Genomic DNA, 14,644 nt, shown 5'->3' on the forward strand with positions numbered 1-14,644 from the left:
GCCCTTCATTTGCCATTCATCAATCGTATTCTAGTGAAGGGAAACCAAGTGATGATGCCCATGTATTGCCCATTCTGACCACGTTCTTAATTCCCAGCTGTAAACGTGCATGGAAACCTGCTCCATAATTGCCAGCTGTAAACGTGCATGGAAACCAGCCCCATTGATTTCGGTCGAACCCAAACCCATGAAACGTGCTTCCAGTGAAGCCAACACCTCTACACTTAAGTAAATGAGCCAAGGAATCTGCAGCCACAGGTCGTGCATGCTCCTTAGTTCTTCCCGGGGGACGTGGGCAGTTGTGCAGCGCACTTATCAGAGACAGCCCAAGTTCCAGGCTCCTCTTTTGTTGGCGGCGGCAGCAGCAGGAGCAGCCGCTTTCAAGTCCTGTCCCCGCTGGCTGCCTGGCTGGCTGGAGGGGGGCCGGGCCCTTTGCTCTTCCCTCCTCCCTTCCCCCACTGCCTGACATTTCCGCCTCCCCCTCCCCCTGCCGGGGAGGGCGGCCAGTGGCGCGCTGCGAAAGGCCGGATGCGGCTCTCGAAGTGGGCGGAGGAGGCCCAGGCGCTGAGATCACCGGCGGTATAAAAAGAAGCGCGCTGGGCGCGGCCTCCTTCAGTCGGGGCGGACGTCACGAGAAAGGCTTCTTCCGAAGGCTGCGCTTCGCAAAGCAAAGCAAAACAAACACCAATTAAGACCCGGGGGCACGCGTCACTTTCGCCTTTTAAGGAGAAAGCGCCAGAGGTCTCCCTCCCGGCTCCTCACAGCCCCCGAACAAGCCGAAGAGACCCGAACCGCGGCGAAGCCGGCTCCGCCATCATGGAAGTGCAGAAGGAAGCGCAGCGCATTATGACCATGTCGGTGTGGAAAATGTACCACTCGCGGATGCAGCGCGGCGGCCTGCGTCTCCACCGCAGCCTGCAATTGTCGCTGGTGATGCGCAACGCCCGGGACCTCTACCTCTCAGCCAAGCTGGAGGAAGAGGACGAGATGGCCGCGGGCGGAGGGAGCGGCGAGGACTTTGCCGGGCGCCCGGAGCCGCAGCTGGACCTGCAGGGCGAGGCGCCCGCCCCTCAACATCTGGAGGCGCCTCCGGCGACCCCCTTCCCCCAAGCCCTGCCCGAGCCGGCGCCTCTCCCCGCCGTACAGCCATCGGAGGCGCCGCCGCCTGCTCTGCCTTGCGCCACTCTTGATCCGGAGCCCATGGAGACCCAGGAGGAGCTCGACGGCAGCTTGCCCGCGCCTCCGCCGACGTGGAGCCGAGGCGCCCCCGGGCCTCAGGCGGGCGCCGCCAAGCCTAGCCGCAAGCGCCGCAGCAGCAGCCTGGGCAAGATCGGCGCCGCCGAAGCCGGTCTGGTGCCCAGCAAGAAAGCCAAGCTGGTGGAAGAGGAAGGCGAGCGGCAGCCGCAGCGCCAGGAGGGGCCTTTCCCGAGCTTAGCCAGGGTCCTCCAGGACCGCTTCTCCGGCTTAATCCTCCAGCCTCCGCCGGCCAAAGGCGCCGACGAGCCCAAGGCGAGCTGCAGGCAAGGGGACGGCGTGCTGAGCATAATGGTGAGAGCCGTGGTGGCCTTCTAAAGCGCCCCCGCCAGGGACTCGTAGCTGGAAACCTCGCTCTCTGCGGAGAAGCGGAACCTGCTGAAGCCCCTCTCTCGGCGGAGGAGCTGAGCACCACCTCCCGCTGCCGGCCCGCCGGCCCCCTCTCCTTGGTGGCGGGGCCTGGGCGGCGAGGAAGACGCGCCGCGGGAGGCTGGTGAAGGACTGGGGGCGGGCGGCGGGGAGCGCTGGTGGGTTCCCTCCTCCCATTTTCTCCCCCTCCGGGTTTAGGCGAGAGACGCTCTGGTGGCTGCGAAAGACGACGAGACAAAAGGCTGCGGGCAACGCGGCGAAGGAGGACGCCCCACCTCGGCCAGTAAACCCGGGACGCGGCTGCGGTGCGCTATGCGCCGGACTGGATGCAGCGGCGGCGTGGCGGGACACGATACTTTGGGGGGGCGGCGGCGGCGGGCAGCGAACTCTTGGAAAAGGGGGGAGGCTCGCAGCCCGTCGGGCCTTCGGAAACCGGATTCGGGCGGAAAGCAAGCGCGATGTGTGCTGGGTGCACTTTTTTTTGGTGCTAGTCGATAACAATGACGTGTTCATTCTGCCGTTCCTTAACTAAACTTAATTGCCAGATCTGAGTTTGTTTCTGTCTCCTCTTCCCCCCCCCTTTTTTTTTCCTGAACGGGACTGGAAAGGTCTGAAGGTTTGTTAGGCAGCTCCCCTGAAGGGTTAAAAAGAGTCATGCTGAGAATTGTCGAAGAAAAGCAGCTTTTGTCAGTCCCGCTCCTGTCTGCCCAGTATTCTTTTCCTCAGGGCCATCCCTTTTTTTCTTACCTAGTAATTAAGAACGATGAAGTGGCCTGTTTCTTTGTGCCAGAGAAGATCTCCGAACCAGATTAGTCTTGCCAAAGTGTGTGTGCTGAGCAGGAACAGAAGGAGGGGAGGGGAAAAAAACCCAACCAGTCATACTAGTTATGACACATCTCTCATATGACTAGCATTTGCATTACACTGGGTCCACGACTGCAGGGGATTTCCTGCTTCTGTTGCCTTGGCTGTGTGTGTGTGTGGTTGTTGTGGTTTTTGTTTTTTAAGGTGTGGGTGGAGCCCTGAATGTCTGAAGGGTGGGGGAGAGGAAGACAAGTGGTTTTTCTTCCCCTAAAGATGTCATCTTAAAAGCTCGCTGGCGGTTTTCCTAGATGACTGAAGCTGTTTATGCACTGAACAGTAATGAGGGGTACTGTTTTACATCCACAAACATTTTTCTCTTTCCACTCCATATGCAACTTTGATATTTTTCACCCAAATCAGGAGAATGGGGGCAAAGAAACCTGTATTCTTTAAATGGGTGTGTTCTGCAGTGTCTTGTCTCTAAAAACAAACAAACAAACAAAACAGTATATCAAGTCATTTTGTGAGATTTCTTGACACCGTTTTTGCCTTTGTTCATGATTTTTTCCTCCACTCTCTTTTCTCAAATGTATGAAACAGTTGCTGTTGTGCTGGATTTATCTGTTGTGTCATCTCAGTGCTTCAAAAGTGTTAGTTTGATTCAAGCTTTAGGGTTGGGAGGAGAACAGTAAGAATGTCTTCTGAAACTGGTTTTCAAAATGGGCAGTAGAATGGTCACTGTCAAGGTACTTTGTAATGCTAATTGTATGTAATCTGCATTTGCCTCAAAGAGGGCAAAATACAAGTTTATTTGGTTTTATCCTCATGGTGTTAATATTTTTGGTCATTGAAATAAAGGCCATCTTTTTTTTTACTTCTGTGGTGTTCCGTTCTTAATTAAAAAAAAAAAACCATTTGTGAACTTCATTGAGAATTTTCTCTTGGTGGAGAGGATATGGGAGGGGAGAATGTTCAAGCAGCTACTCAAACCTACCTCCAAATGTATGAGGCCTCCTACTACGTTAAACTAGTCAAGGTACAAAATAAGGAACTAGAGAAAAGAAACAAGGGGAACAGCAAAGTTAGTGACAGGGCAGGCAACCTTTAGTTCCTTAACCAACAGCACATTTAAAGAGCCAAACTTCCAAGCATGTGGGCTCTTGCAAATCTGAACTATTCAATGTTGAGATACGGAGTAAACAAACTCTCCAAAGCTCTGCCCCCAGCCTTCTATGAATTAGCCTTCTATGACCCTTGGGGCATCCAGAACTTGTTGATTATGTAGCTGTTTCTAATAGTGGGTGGAATGGGGAGAGAAGGGGTTGTCAACAAGATTAGCCTTGATTGTTTGGGTAGCAGTCCAGTCCCGATAGGGTCCTAAGATGTTTGGGATCACTTTTCAAATCTCACCATGCTGGGTAGCATGGGTCAAGCAAGTTGAGTTGCATAACAACAATGCTTGGTTTCAGGATGGGTGTGAGAGCATGGGAAACTTATATTTAGAGCTCCAGTAACAGCTTGTAAACTTGTTTATGATGGAACTAAAATAGCCTTTCCATAAACATGGGCCACTAGCCAGCGGATAGGGCTGGCAGGCAGGAGCTTAAAGTATGTTTTGCAAAACATTAACAGTAGCAGAATCTTGAGGTAATCCCCTAAGGGAGCAATTTATGCTTGTCTGCAATCCCTCATCATGTAATGGAAACCTTGTCATAAGAACTTGTTGGCACAATACAGGTTTGCCAGATTAGACCCCATGGATGTTGAGCAACGTCGCAAATCACCAAGGAAGGTTGTGTGTAGTCCCTTTCAACTGAAATAAAACAGGACAGATGTATACATTCTAATTTGGTGACGGATGCCCTCATTTAATAACCTTCAGCAAAGTGGCGACAAGTCTTTGTTTCAGTCCCAGTGATTTTTGTATTTTCAAATACAACCACAAGACATTTGAAACAAGGGGGTGGTTGATGACTGAAGGAATGAAATATATGTTGGGAGAATGGGTGTAATCAAGAATGTAAGTGTGCCTCCTAAATAATTCACACACTCTGGGATGTGTGCTTCAGGGAAAAGTCTAGGATTTAGCATCAGTAGTTAAAAAGCTAAGGGTAATGCACAAAGGATTTATTAAGTACTTTCTTCAGAACCCCTCCAGTTTCAGTGGATGCTCCCTGAGACAGCTGAGCAAGCAGGTGGGGTGAGATCAATGGGGAAGAGCCCCCAGGGGTTAAAGGAACACTACCGTGATTCAAGGCTCAGGAATTTACTCCTTGTAATCTGAGCTGCTGCCAGTTTAGAGGCCATAACCTGGTAATTTTCCCTTCTGCAACAATGCTGATTGTCTGCCTCAGTGCGTTTATAAGATTTAATTCCTCGACTGGTGTAAAGTGCTCTGAGTTACCTGGAATAGGAATGACTGACATCAGTTAGCCACTATTGTTTGCTTTCACTGAAAAGAGTAGGATTATGCCTTGCTGGACACATGAGAATCCTTAGGCTAAGATATGGTTGTAAACCAGCGTGTGAGCTGTGCTGCATCTGAATTACAGGTCAGGACTTGCATGAGCTCTCTGCCTCTTGATAAAAACATTTCCCTGCGCATAGAAAACTTATGTTAATGAGAACTAGGCCTCAAGTTCAGCCCAGCCCTAAATTTTCCCACAAAAACCCACTCCACCCAGTCTCGTGAGTCAGCTGGAAAGCCAGTCTCTGCTGGAGGAGCTCTGTCTCTGTGAAAAATGCACTAGTGGCTTGGCCTGATAGGATGGGTATCTTGCCGTGACCTCCTTTCCTATGACAGCAGAGTATTTTGTACAGACAGAACCAAAGATGCTGGCTCAGTCTGGGGAGCTCTGCTGAGATCTTGGGCATAATCTTTGCCCTTCCATAGACTAGAGTTAGAAGGCACACCCATGTGCCCCAAGGCCTTAACTGCTCCTGTTACTTTTCAGTCAAAGGGGTTTTATGTTACCTCTTTAATTCACAGCAACAATATATAAAAGAGAATTGGGGGGGGGTATTTAAACAAGTTAGGGCAAGATAATTTCTAGAGGTAAGGCTGGGGTTTGGAGTCAAGACTCGCCACACATTCTTCGTTGAACAAATGTGTGTGTGTTTGGAGAGAGGAGGCAGTTCTGTCTCTTTTTGAGTCAGGAAAGAAGCAAATGATAGGCGTCTGTTTTCAAAATACCAATTAATTGGCATTTTGTAGAAGTTTGAGCCTCACAGAAATCTGAAGTGGCCTTTTTCATCCTGTGATACTTAAAAAATTCTGTAACATCTTCATCAGTGTAACTTAAGTGCTAAACGTTTCAAGATAAGACCAGTATATGGAAGAATATGTTAAAACCTGTGCATTTGAACTAGTACTTAACAATAAGGAGAGTCCTGTAGAACATGAACACATAAAATCCACTTTCACTAACCACATGGGAGCTGAATAAAGCATGTTGCCTATTTAGTGCATCTGATTTATCAGTTAATCTATGGCAGAGATAGACTTCCCAATATTTACAGCACAGGCTGTGACAGAATAAATTTAATTAGGAACCATTCCCCCAAGTGATCCTTGTTAGCAATTTCAAGGCATAAAGGGAGAATGGCTATGAACTTCCTTGCCCAAGGCAAGGATCAGGCTTGCTTCGTGCTACATGGTGGACCTTGTTCTGCCAGACTACTGAATAAGTTGCAAGCCGTTTCATGATGGCTATAAATGATGAAAGGCTTTCCATGCAATGCCTTCTAGTCCAGCTCCTTGTGTGTTCTGGAAATCCATTTCCTCCTGGCATGGAGGAATATATATATTTTTAAGCACTTGGAGGAAATATACACCATTTAATCTTATCACAATGTGTTCTGGTGAGGGCTATTTTTTTTTAATTTTTAAAAAAGTAATCAGTGTTCCCTTTGCAGCCCAGGAGGCCACTGAAAACAATGGAGAATTTTCCCAGCTGTAGTTCCCAGTGTCCCTAGTAATACATGCAACAAAGTGTTGCCATGCATATAAGGATCTCAGGTAGGAGGGATGAGGTAAGAGCCTGCTCAGTATCTTGAAAATCTGCTCTGACTCACAGCAGCTCACAGGCTACAATATGCCTCTGCAAAAGGCTGCTGCTTATATGTGGAAGCAAACGGACAGTGAAAACATCCCACAGCTTTGGGTTCCTTCTGACATGTCATTTGTTATGGAACATAGTTATTTAGAATATGCTCTGTATGGTTTCTCCCTCCCACCTCAAATGAAGTGCAAGGCACCTGGAAAACTAAAACCCGCAGTTTTCTCCCCCCTGTTTGCAATATTATACCAGACTTGTACCAGCTGAAGATGTGTGTGAATTCCAATGTTTCCACAGTCTTCCTCCCCTGCCCCCTCCCTTAAGCTTTCTAGCTGTGTGGGAAACCCTCAGAGAGCCCAGGCGATTCTGCATTGCACCTAGGGGCCCTGTCACGCCATTGCCTGTGCAAGACACTCCCCCTGTGAAAAGACAGAAGGGTCTTTGATAACGCCCCAAGCACATCTCCAGCAGAACAAAGGCAGCATAGCTAATGGCTCCCACTCACACAGTGTGACTCTCTGCCAGGAATCTGAACTCCCTCCACCCCCTAAAGGCACAGGCTGAAGGACAGAGAGGGGGGAGGAGGAGGAGGAGGGGAGGAAAACACATCTAAGCCAGGATATGGGGGCTGCAGAGCAAAGCAGGCCTGGCACACCAAATGCAGTGCAGTTAGGTCGATTTCCTGTGCATCAGCTACCCCTGGAGACAGGATACCAAAGCGGATGGCCTGTTCCGCCTTACCATGAGCTGGGCTGTATCCGGCACCTGCTAAAGTTCCTGTGTTCTCACGGGGAGAGGGGAGGAAGAGGGGAGGGGAGAGCACCAGAGGGAAGGGGTTTGCACCTTCAGCCCGATGAGGTCCTTGGCTGGGTGACCGCAGCTGCTTTCTCTGCCAGTTATTTGCTGCCACATGACAAAATATTTCAGTTCGTACGGAAATTCAGCTTTCTCTCTTCTGGTTTCACCAAATTTTGCTTTGTCTCATTTAGTGAGAGGCAGGAAGAGAAATAGTTTCCAGCCCTGCTGCATTCAGAATACACGTGCTACTTATCACAGGGCAAAATACTAGAACATCAAGGGGGATTATAGTAACTCATTCAGAGGAGATGTTTGCATACCCAGTCTCCCAAACCGTAAGCGCTGCTATCTGCATACCCTTTTAAAGTGATACTGCCCAAGATCCTTGGGTCATATTCCTGGCTTGTTCAAGCCAAGAAAGTCGCTTGTTCAGGTGACAAAGCTGGTGATTAAGACCAGCTTCCAGGCCCCTGGCAGCGACTACTCACCCACACTTTCTGTGGCTGCAGACAGAAACCAGAATTACCTTCACACACATCCACCTGCTTGTACTGAGAGATCTGCTTCTGAGGCTCTATTTCTGCCACCCCTTGTGGGAGCAATTAGGCTGGTGGCCACAAGGGACAGGGCCTTCTTGGCAGTGGCCCCATGATAAGCCAGGTCCCATCACTGCAAGCCTTTATGTCTCCACATGTCTAAGGAGGAGTCTAATTGGGCTGTTGTAACATTGTTGTGATTTTCTTTTGTTTTTGTGATTTTTACTGGGTAGAGTGTTACAATGTTGTTGCCGGTTACTGTTTCTAATGGCGTTGTTGTTGTACAATTTACATTTATTAAGAATTACATGCTGTTGACATAATGTTGGGAGCTGCCACAGGAGGGTTCTTTGCTAAAATGGTGGCTTGTAAGCTTTTTAAATAAATAACTCCCTCCTCCCCAACTACTCTGATCAATGGATCCCTGTCAAAACAAGCTCTCCGTTCCAGTTCATTACTCCTGCCTGCCAATATTTTCAATTACTTCCTTCTGCCCAGAACCCCATCTCCCATCTATCCTCAGCTACGGCTCAGTCCTTGCTCTTTGTGATACACCAGCCAATCTGAATGGAAGGTTAAGTCTGAAAAGCATACAGCCCTCCGGAGTTGCTCAAGGTTTTCATTCAGAGTTGTTTTTCTCTGCCCAGCTTCCCTTGACCTGAGTGAGTGCACCCGTGCTATGCTTCTCATGATCTGCCACATTGCTGCGGCAGTCTGGGATCCCACAATTACTACACTCCTCAGCATGTGGAATTACTATTGGATATTATCCTGGGCAGGGAAGCAGCCAGACAACCTCATTAAATTGCTCCAACCCGGGCAATTATGGGCCACACCTCGGAATAATTAGCACCCCTGGGAAACTGCTTTGTAGGCAGGCTGCATAAGCAAACAGCTAGAGCAGGTTATGCTACAAGCTCGGACTCTTTGAACGTTTACCATGTGCCCTTGGAGCTGGGTGAGAGAACCAGCCCTTATTGGAACAGAAACGGTCTGCCAACTGTTTTCTAAATTGAAAAGCAGGAATTATGTCTCCAGTGTTCAGGGGTGTACCTGGGGGTTGGCGGAACTGGCCCCTGCCAGGGGTGCAGGTCTGGAGTAGGGGCAAAAATCACCTGTCAGACCATATATGTGTCTCACAGCAAAATCAAACAAGGGAGAAGCTTCCCACCCACCCTGCACTGTGGCACAAAGGCGTGTGGACTTATTTGCCCTTCCTCCTAACTTTGCCTTCGCTCTGGATGTTTTGAGTACTGTACCTGGGTCATGTAAAATGTAGTAATTTCCAATGTGGCTATTGTAGTACAGTGATTTTTTTCCCCTGTAGGGGGGCAGGGCTCCAATATGGCTCCCTGCCAAGGGGACAAGGGATCCTAAGTATGCCTCTGCCAGCACTGAAGGGAAGCCCACATAGTTAGATAGGGAAATGAAGCACAGATTTCTTCTGGTTCTGCTTTTCAGAATAGAACAGGATTGTCAGTTCTATCAATCAGGCAAATTGGGATCCCAACCCTGAGCAGCTTGTCATTTTATCCCACAGTGAAAGAAGTGAGGAGAGGGATGTGTTTCATGGGGAGACAAGAATTGCGGGCAAGAAATAGAAGTAGCAGGCCATGACGGTCCTGTTATAAAATACCTATAAATATCTATAAAGATATTTCAGTCTTTGACAAGCTATGTACATGCTGGCTGGGAGCCACCGAGGTGACTGGAATTGTGTGGGAGAGAGCTGTATGTACTTTGAAACTATGCAGGGTGGTGAAGAGTCGGTAATTCCTCCTGCCCAGATATGACTCTCTGTTGAGTATCCTGCAGTTCCCACCGATTGCATCTCTAGAGTGTAGCCAGGGCGGAGAGTGGTGATTGGACTGAGCCTCTCCTTCCACCTTGGGTAATACCTTTGCTGCTGCAAGGCTACCGAGACCATCTCTCTTCTTGCAGCTCCACCTTCTCCTTCCCACACTGGCTGCACATGCAAAAGTGCTGGCGGCGCAAGCTTAGGGAGGTGGCATTGGGAATATACTGATTGTTCTTTGCCCTCGCCCTAGCAGGGCGGCACTTGCAGAGTTCAGGCCTGGGCACACTGCCAGTTGGGTTCAAACAACAATCTGGCTGGGAAAAGCCTGGACTGAGTGGTTGTAAGGGTGGTGAAACTTTGGAAGCAAAGCGGAACTTCTCAGGCAAAGACCCATAAAAGGCCGAATGCTGTGATCTGTATTTGGTTTGCCACTGCTCAGTCTTCCTCTGGGCATTCCCAAAGTTCCATCTCCTTCCAGTTTTCATTCATCATAATAAGGCCTTGTGGCTTTAGAAGCAGAAAGCCAGCAGGGAGACTTTCCTCCTTTCTCTGGAATGACCCAAAACTAATCTTGCTTCTCAGAAATTGCATCCTGTAGACAAGCTCAGTTTCACAACTGGCCACCAGCTGCTACTTTTATCCAAAAAGTTCATACAAAGCAGCTTCTTCTACTTCCAAAACACAAGACTTAGGGAGTTTTACATTTGGGACAAGGGGATGGAAGTCCTCAAACACCTGCAGCACAAGTGAAAAGCCTTTTTGCCATAAGTGTGCAAACCATTTTATGGCTTGCACTTGTGCCAGTGAGGTATTGGACATGTAGTTTTGTGTGTGTATTGAAAATACTAACATGGCTTTAAAAAAAAAAGAGAGAGAAAATTGTATGCATATGTGATGTGGTGTGGTAATTAATGTGCCTTAATATATGTATTTGTGTGCAGTGCAGAAGTGTCCACTAATGACCACTTGGCCAAATTTCTTTCCCACTGCCTGACCACTCAGATGCAAAGCAAGAGATAAAAGAGGAGCATGATGAGAGCTGCAGCTGTCACAAGCTTCACTGACAGGCCACTTTAGGGGATGGAGCTTGGGGTTCTGGGCCTGCCAATCCTATTCCATTCTGAAGTGGCCGTCTAACAAAATTGAGTTGCTGACCAGAGGTATAGGGAGAAAGAGTACATGTGCACTGGTGCTAATAGTGTGTCTGAAGGAGGAGCAAATTGTTGCACGCCACCCCAGTCTCTGAGTGGTGCAAGATTCTAGGGTACCCAGGGCTTGGTTTCCTTTGGAATGAGGGACAGTGGAGATTGTCGTGTCTTTATGTTGTGTGGTTTATTCACACATCCGAGCCTACGATGGGGGGTTCAGAGCATTAACATCCCAAGAGGATCTTGCTTCTCCCAGACTTAGATTCCAGCAGAAACCAGGCATAGCTCTGTCTCCCAACTGCTCAGCCAGGCAACTTCTAGCTCACATAACTCAAGACCTAACTCTGGCTTTGTCTTTGTAACTACCAGGAACCCACCCATGTGACTTCTAGCACAGAGCCACTTCCTTTGTTACCTTAAAGGCCCATACTTATAAGTTCATTACCTTACTGGGAAGCTAACTTGGCTATTTCAGAAATGGAATCTGTACTGGATCTAACAATTAGAAGTGGGGTCAGGCCAGATTAGAGGCAGATTTAGGGGAGCACTGGGCGCAGAACATTGGGGGCACCGTTGAGGATGCAGCAACTATGATTTAGAGTGAAGCACAAGAGGCAGAGAGGTGGTAATTTTTGACGCCACCCAGGGTGCCACTGAAATATGAGAACCCAAGGTCTGCCACTGGTCAGGCATATAGCCCCCCCCCAACTCATAACACTCTGTAATGCAAGTGTAGTTAAGGTCTTTGTATGAAATAATGGATTTTAGGAATAATAATAGTAATAATAATAGTAATAATAATAATAATAATAATAATAATAATAATAATAATTTTATTATTTATACCCATTCCATCTGGCTGGGTTTCCCCAGCCACTCTGGGCAGCCTAAAGGTAAAGGTAAAGGTACCCCTGACCATTAGGTCCAGTCATGACCGACTCTGGGGTTGCGGCACTCATCTCGCTTTATTGGCCGAGGGAGCCAGCGCACAGCTTCCGGGTCATGTGGCCAGCATGACTAAACCGCTTCTGGGGAACCAGAGCAGCGCATGGAAACGCTGTTTACCTTCCTGCCGGAGCGGTACCTATTTATCTACTTGCACTTGGACATGCTTTCGAACTGCTAGGTTGGCAGGAGCAGGAACCAAGCAACAGGAGCTCACCCCGTTGGGGGTATTCGAACCACCAACCATTTGATCAGCAAGTCCTAGGCTCTGTGGTTTAACCTACAGCACCACCCGCATCCCTCCTGGGCAGCTTATAACATATCTGAAAACATAATAAAAACACCAGTTCTTAAAAACCTCCCTCAACAGGGCTTCCTACAGATGTCTTCTAAAACGTAAGTTTAGGTATCTGTTGTACTAAGTATGTAAACAGAAACAGTGTTTTGTACTTTAGTGTAAATCAGTAATGCTGGCACTGCCCATTCTGGTGGCAGCAGACATGAAGCGGAAGCAGCATTGATAGGGTGAGGCTGCCTTCCTTCCTTCCTTCTTTCCCAAAAGCAGTAGCTCCCCACCCCCCCCAACAGCCACTTCCCTTTTTCTTCCTGTGCAGCCAACATCGCCCATCCCTGGCGCTTGCCCTCTGCTGTCTGTTAGGAAGTCAGGGATACAGGCGGGGAGGGGTCATCCAAACAAATGGGTGCCTCTTGCTCATAGCACTTTTTTCCTGCTTCTTAACTACCATGCAGCTGCTGTGTATGGTCACTATGCTGATCTTGCCTATATTCAAGTTTTTTTACACATAATTGTCACAGTCTTCTTGTTTTAACTATAGGACAGAATATAGGAAGCAGCCTCATATCAAATCCATGTAGGTCCACACCAGAGCTTTCCAAGCTTTTCGTGTTGTTGACACACTTTTTAGACATCCATTATTTTGCAACACATTAATTCAATTTTACTAGCAAAGCAGAGGTTAAATGAACCCCTTTGCAGCCCGAGGCGGAGCGTGAGGAGTGTTTGTGTGACATACCTACACACTGCGGCCGACACACTAATGTGTCTGTCACGACACAGTTTGGAAAACTCTGGTCTGCACACATTGACTGGCAGTGTCTCTTCATGGTTTAACACAATAATTTTTAATAGCCCTACCTGGAGTGAACCTGGGACCGTTTGCATACAAAGCACACAGTCATTCAGACACTAATATCGCAACTGGGCGCTGGTTATCTTTCCTTGCTACACCCAAACACGCACTCCACCAGTGTTTCCTGGTGGTTAGCTCAGTTCCAGAGTGCTGTCGGGGAGGACACTAGGTTTACTGCATGCAGGGCAAAGGTCTCTCCACACGTAAGCTGTTCATCAAACAAGCTTCACTGCTCTAATAGCCCCGTTCTTTTGAAAAACAACTCAGGAGTATTCTTCAGTAGTTCCATGAACTGGTACTCTCCCTTCGTTTTTGGGAAAACAACCACGTCTTTATTTGAACCAAGGCTGGGCATGTGGGCTCGGTTCTCTTAAATCTGGTTTTTTCCTGTCAGGGTTGCAGCCTACGAACGTGAGAAACAACCTATTAAGGGCAGGGTCTTTAACAATGCGAAGAGGGAGCCTCCTTCACTACGAAGCAACCACAGCCCAGCCACGTGGAGCTAAGGAGCCGAGCTTCCAAGTCAGGCATCAGACGTCCTGGGGGTGCCTTAAATACCAGCATCAGGGCCCCGTTTAAACAAGACGCCAGGCAGGCAAGGATCTATCTCGCACACGCGGAGCCGCCTTCAAAGGCCGCTGCGGCGCAATGTTTGCACGCCATAGCAACGCCTTCCTGGCCCGCGGGTCTGCGGCGTCCCGGCAGCGCCCACACAGGCGCGTGCAAAGTCGCCCACTGTTCCTCTCGCGAGCCCGGCGTCACGTGTGAACGGCGGCCTGGATCCAGGTGTTCGGCTCCCCGCCCTTGCAGGGAAGTCTCGGGAGCGCGGGAAATGTAGGTCAGGGCGGAGGGATACGCTGCCTCTGGCCGGCCTCCCTAAGCCTCCTGGGTGGCGTGTGCGATTAAGACAAGCTGGAGCCTGCGCCTGCCCCCTCCGGCTGCATTCCGCACCGGCTACGCGGCCTCCGCTCCGCCCCCGGCTCCTGCCCGGCCAGCGCGGAAGCGGGGAATTTCCTGGCACCACTTGCGGAACAGGAAGGCGGAAATGAAAGCAGCGCCGAGCCAAAATAGATCGGGGAGGGGAAGGGAGCGGCGGCGGGGGGGGGGGGGTTTCGACTCTCTTAAAGGCGCAGAAGTCGCGATCGGATGAAAGGGTTTCCAATATATATTCAAAACAAAGCCGGTGGGCGGGCGTTCACGAATCCACACGATCCTTTCCCGCCCGCTTCCCCAAACACACTCGTCTTTCTGGTCTAAAGAGGTTCTGCCCCAGGTCAACGCGATTTAGAGCGCCGGCGCCGTGCGAAGAAAGGAAAACCCATTTTCCCCCCCGGCTCGCACCCTCTTGCTTCTGGGTAAGCTTGCTTGCCAGTCCCCCGGCTCCGTACAACGCTAGAATTTCCTCCAGATAGCATGGAGTGGGGAGATTGGGGAGGGTAATTTTAGTTGGCTGATCTGAAGTCGCCGCCTTTTGTTGCTGCGTGTACCACTCCTGCTTTTGTACTCTAAACCGCAGAGCGACACTGTACGGAATTGAAGCAGGCGAAGCTTTCTCTGCCATGCTAGAGAAAGCTTCGCTTAATCTTTGCCTGGCACGGTTCGGTGATATTAGCAAAGCCAGTTAAAATACGTGACCAACCACAACTTTTTATCAATTTAAAGTGATCGCAAGGGCATCTGTCCTGAGATACTTACCCGAGGGCCTTTCCATCCTTTGTGCAGCGGCACAATTATAAACTAAGCAAACCTTTCCCCGTTTCCCATGACTGACAGCCCCTTCAAA

At 49.4% G+C, this 14,644-nt stretch overlaps 1 protein-coding gene across 1 annotated transcript; it reads left to right on the top strand.

The window, feature by feature from the left end:
* Nucleotides 1-349: 349 nt before the first annotated feature.
* Nucleotides 350-3,301, top strand: IER2 (immediate early response 2). Its single transcript, XM_083718307.1, has one exon. The coding sequence runs from the start codon at nt 817-819 to the stop codon at nt 1,570-1,572; it is 756 nt and encodes a 251-aa protein (XP_083574433.1). The 5' UTR covers nt 350-816; the 3' UTR covers nt 1,573-3,301.
* The last annotated feature ends 11,343 nt before the right edge of the window (nt 3,302-14,644 follow it).

This window comes from Podarcis gaigeae, assembly GCF_964106915.1.
Source record: "Podarcis gaigeae genome assembly, chromosome: 2".
Lineage (NCBI taxonomy): Eukaryota > Metazoa > Chordata > Lepidosauria > Squamata > Lacertidae > Podarcis > Podarcis gaigeae.

What these genes read in the sequence shown, in the direction of transcription:
- IER2 (XM_083718307.1), top strand. Translation starts at nt 817, where the DNA reads ATGGAAGTGCAGAAGGAAGCGCAGCGCATTATGACCATGTCGGTGTGG.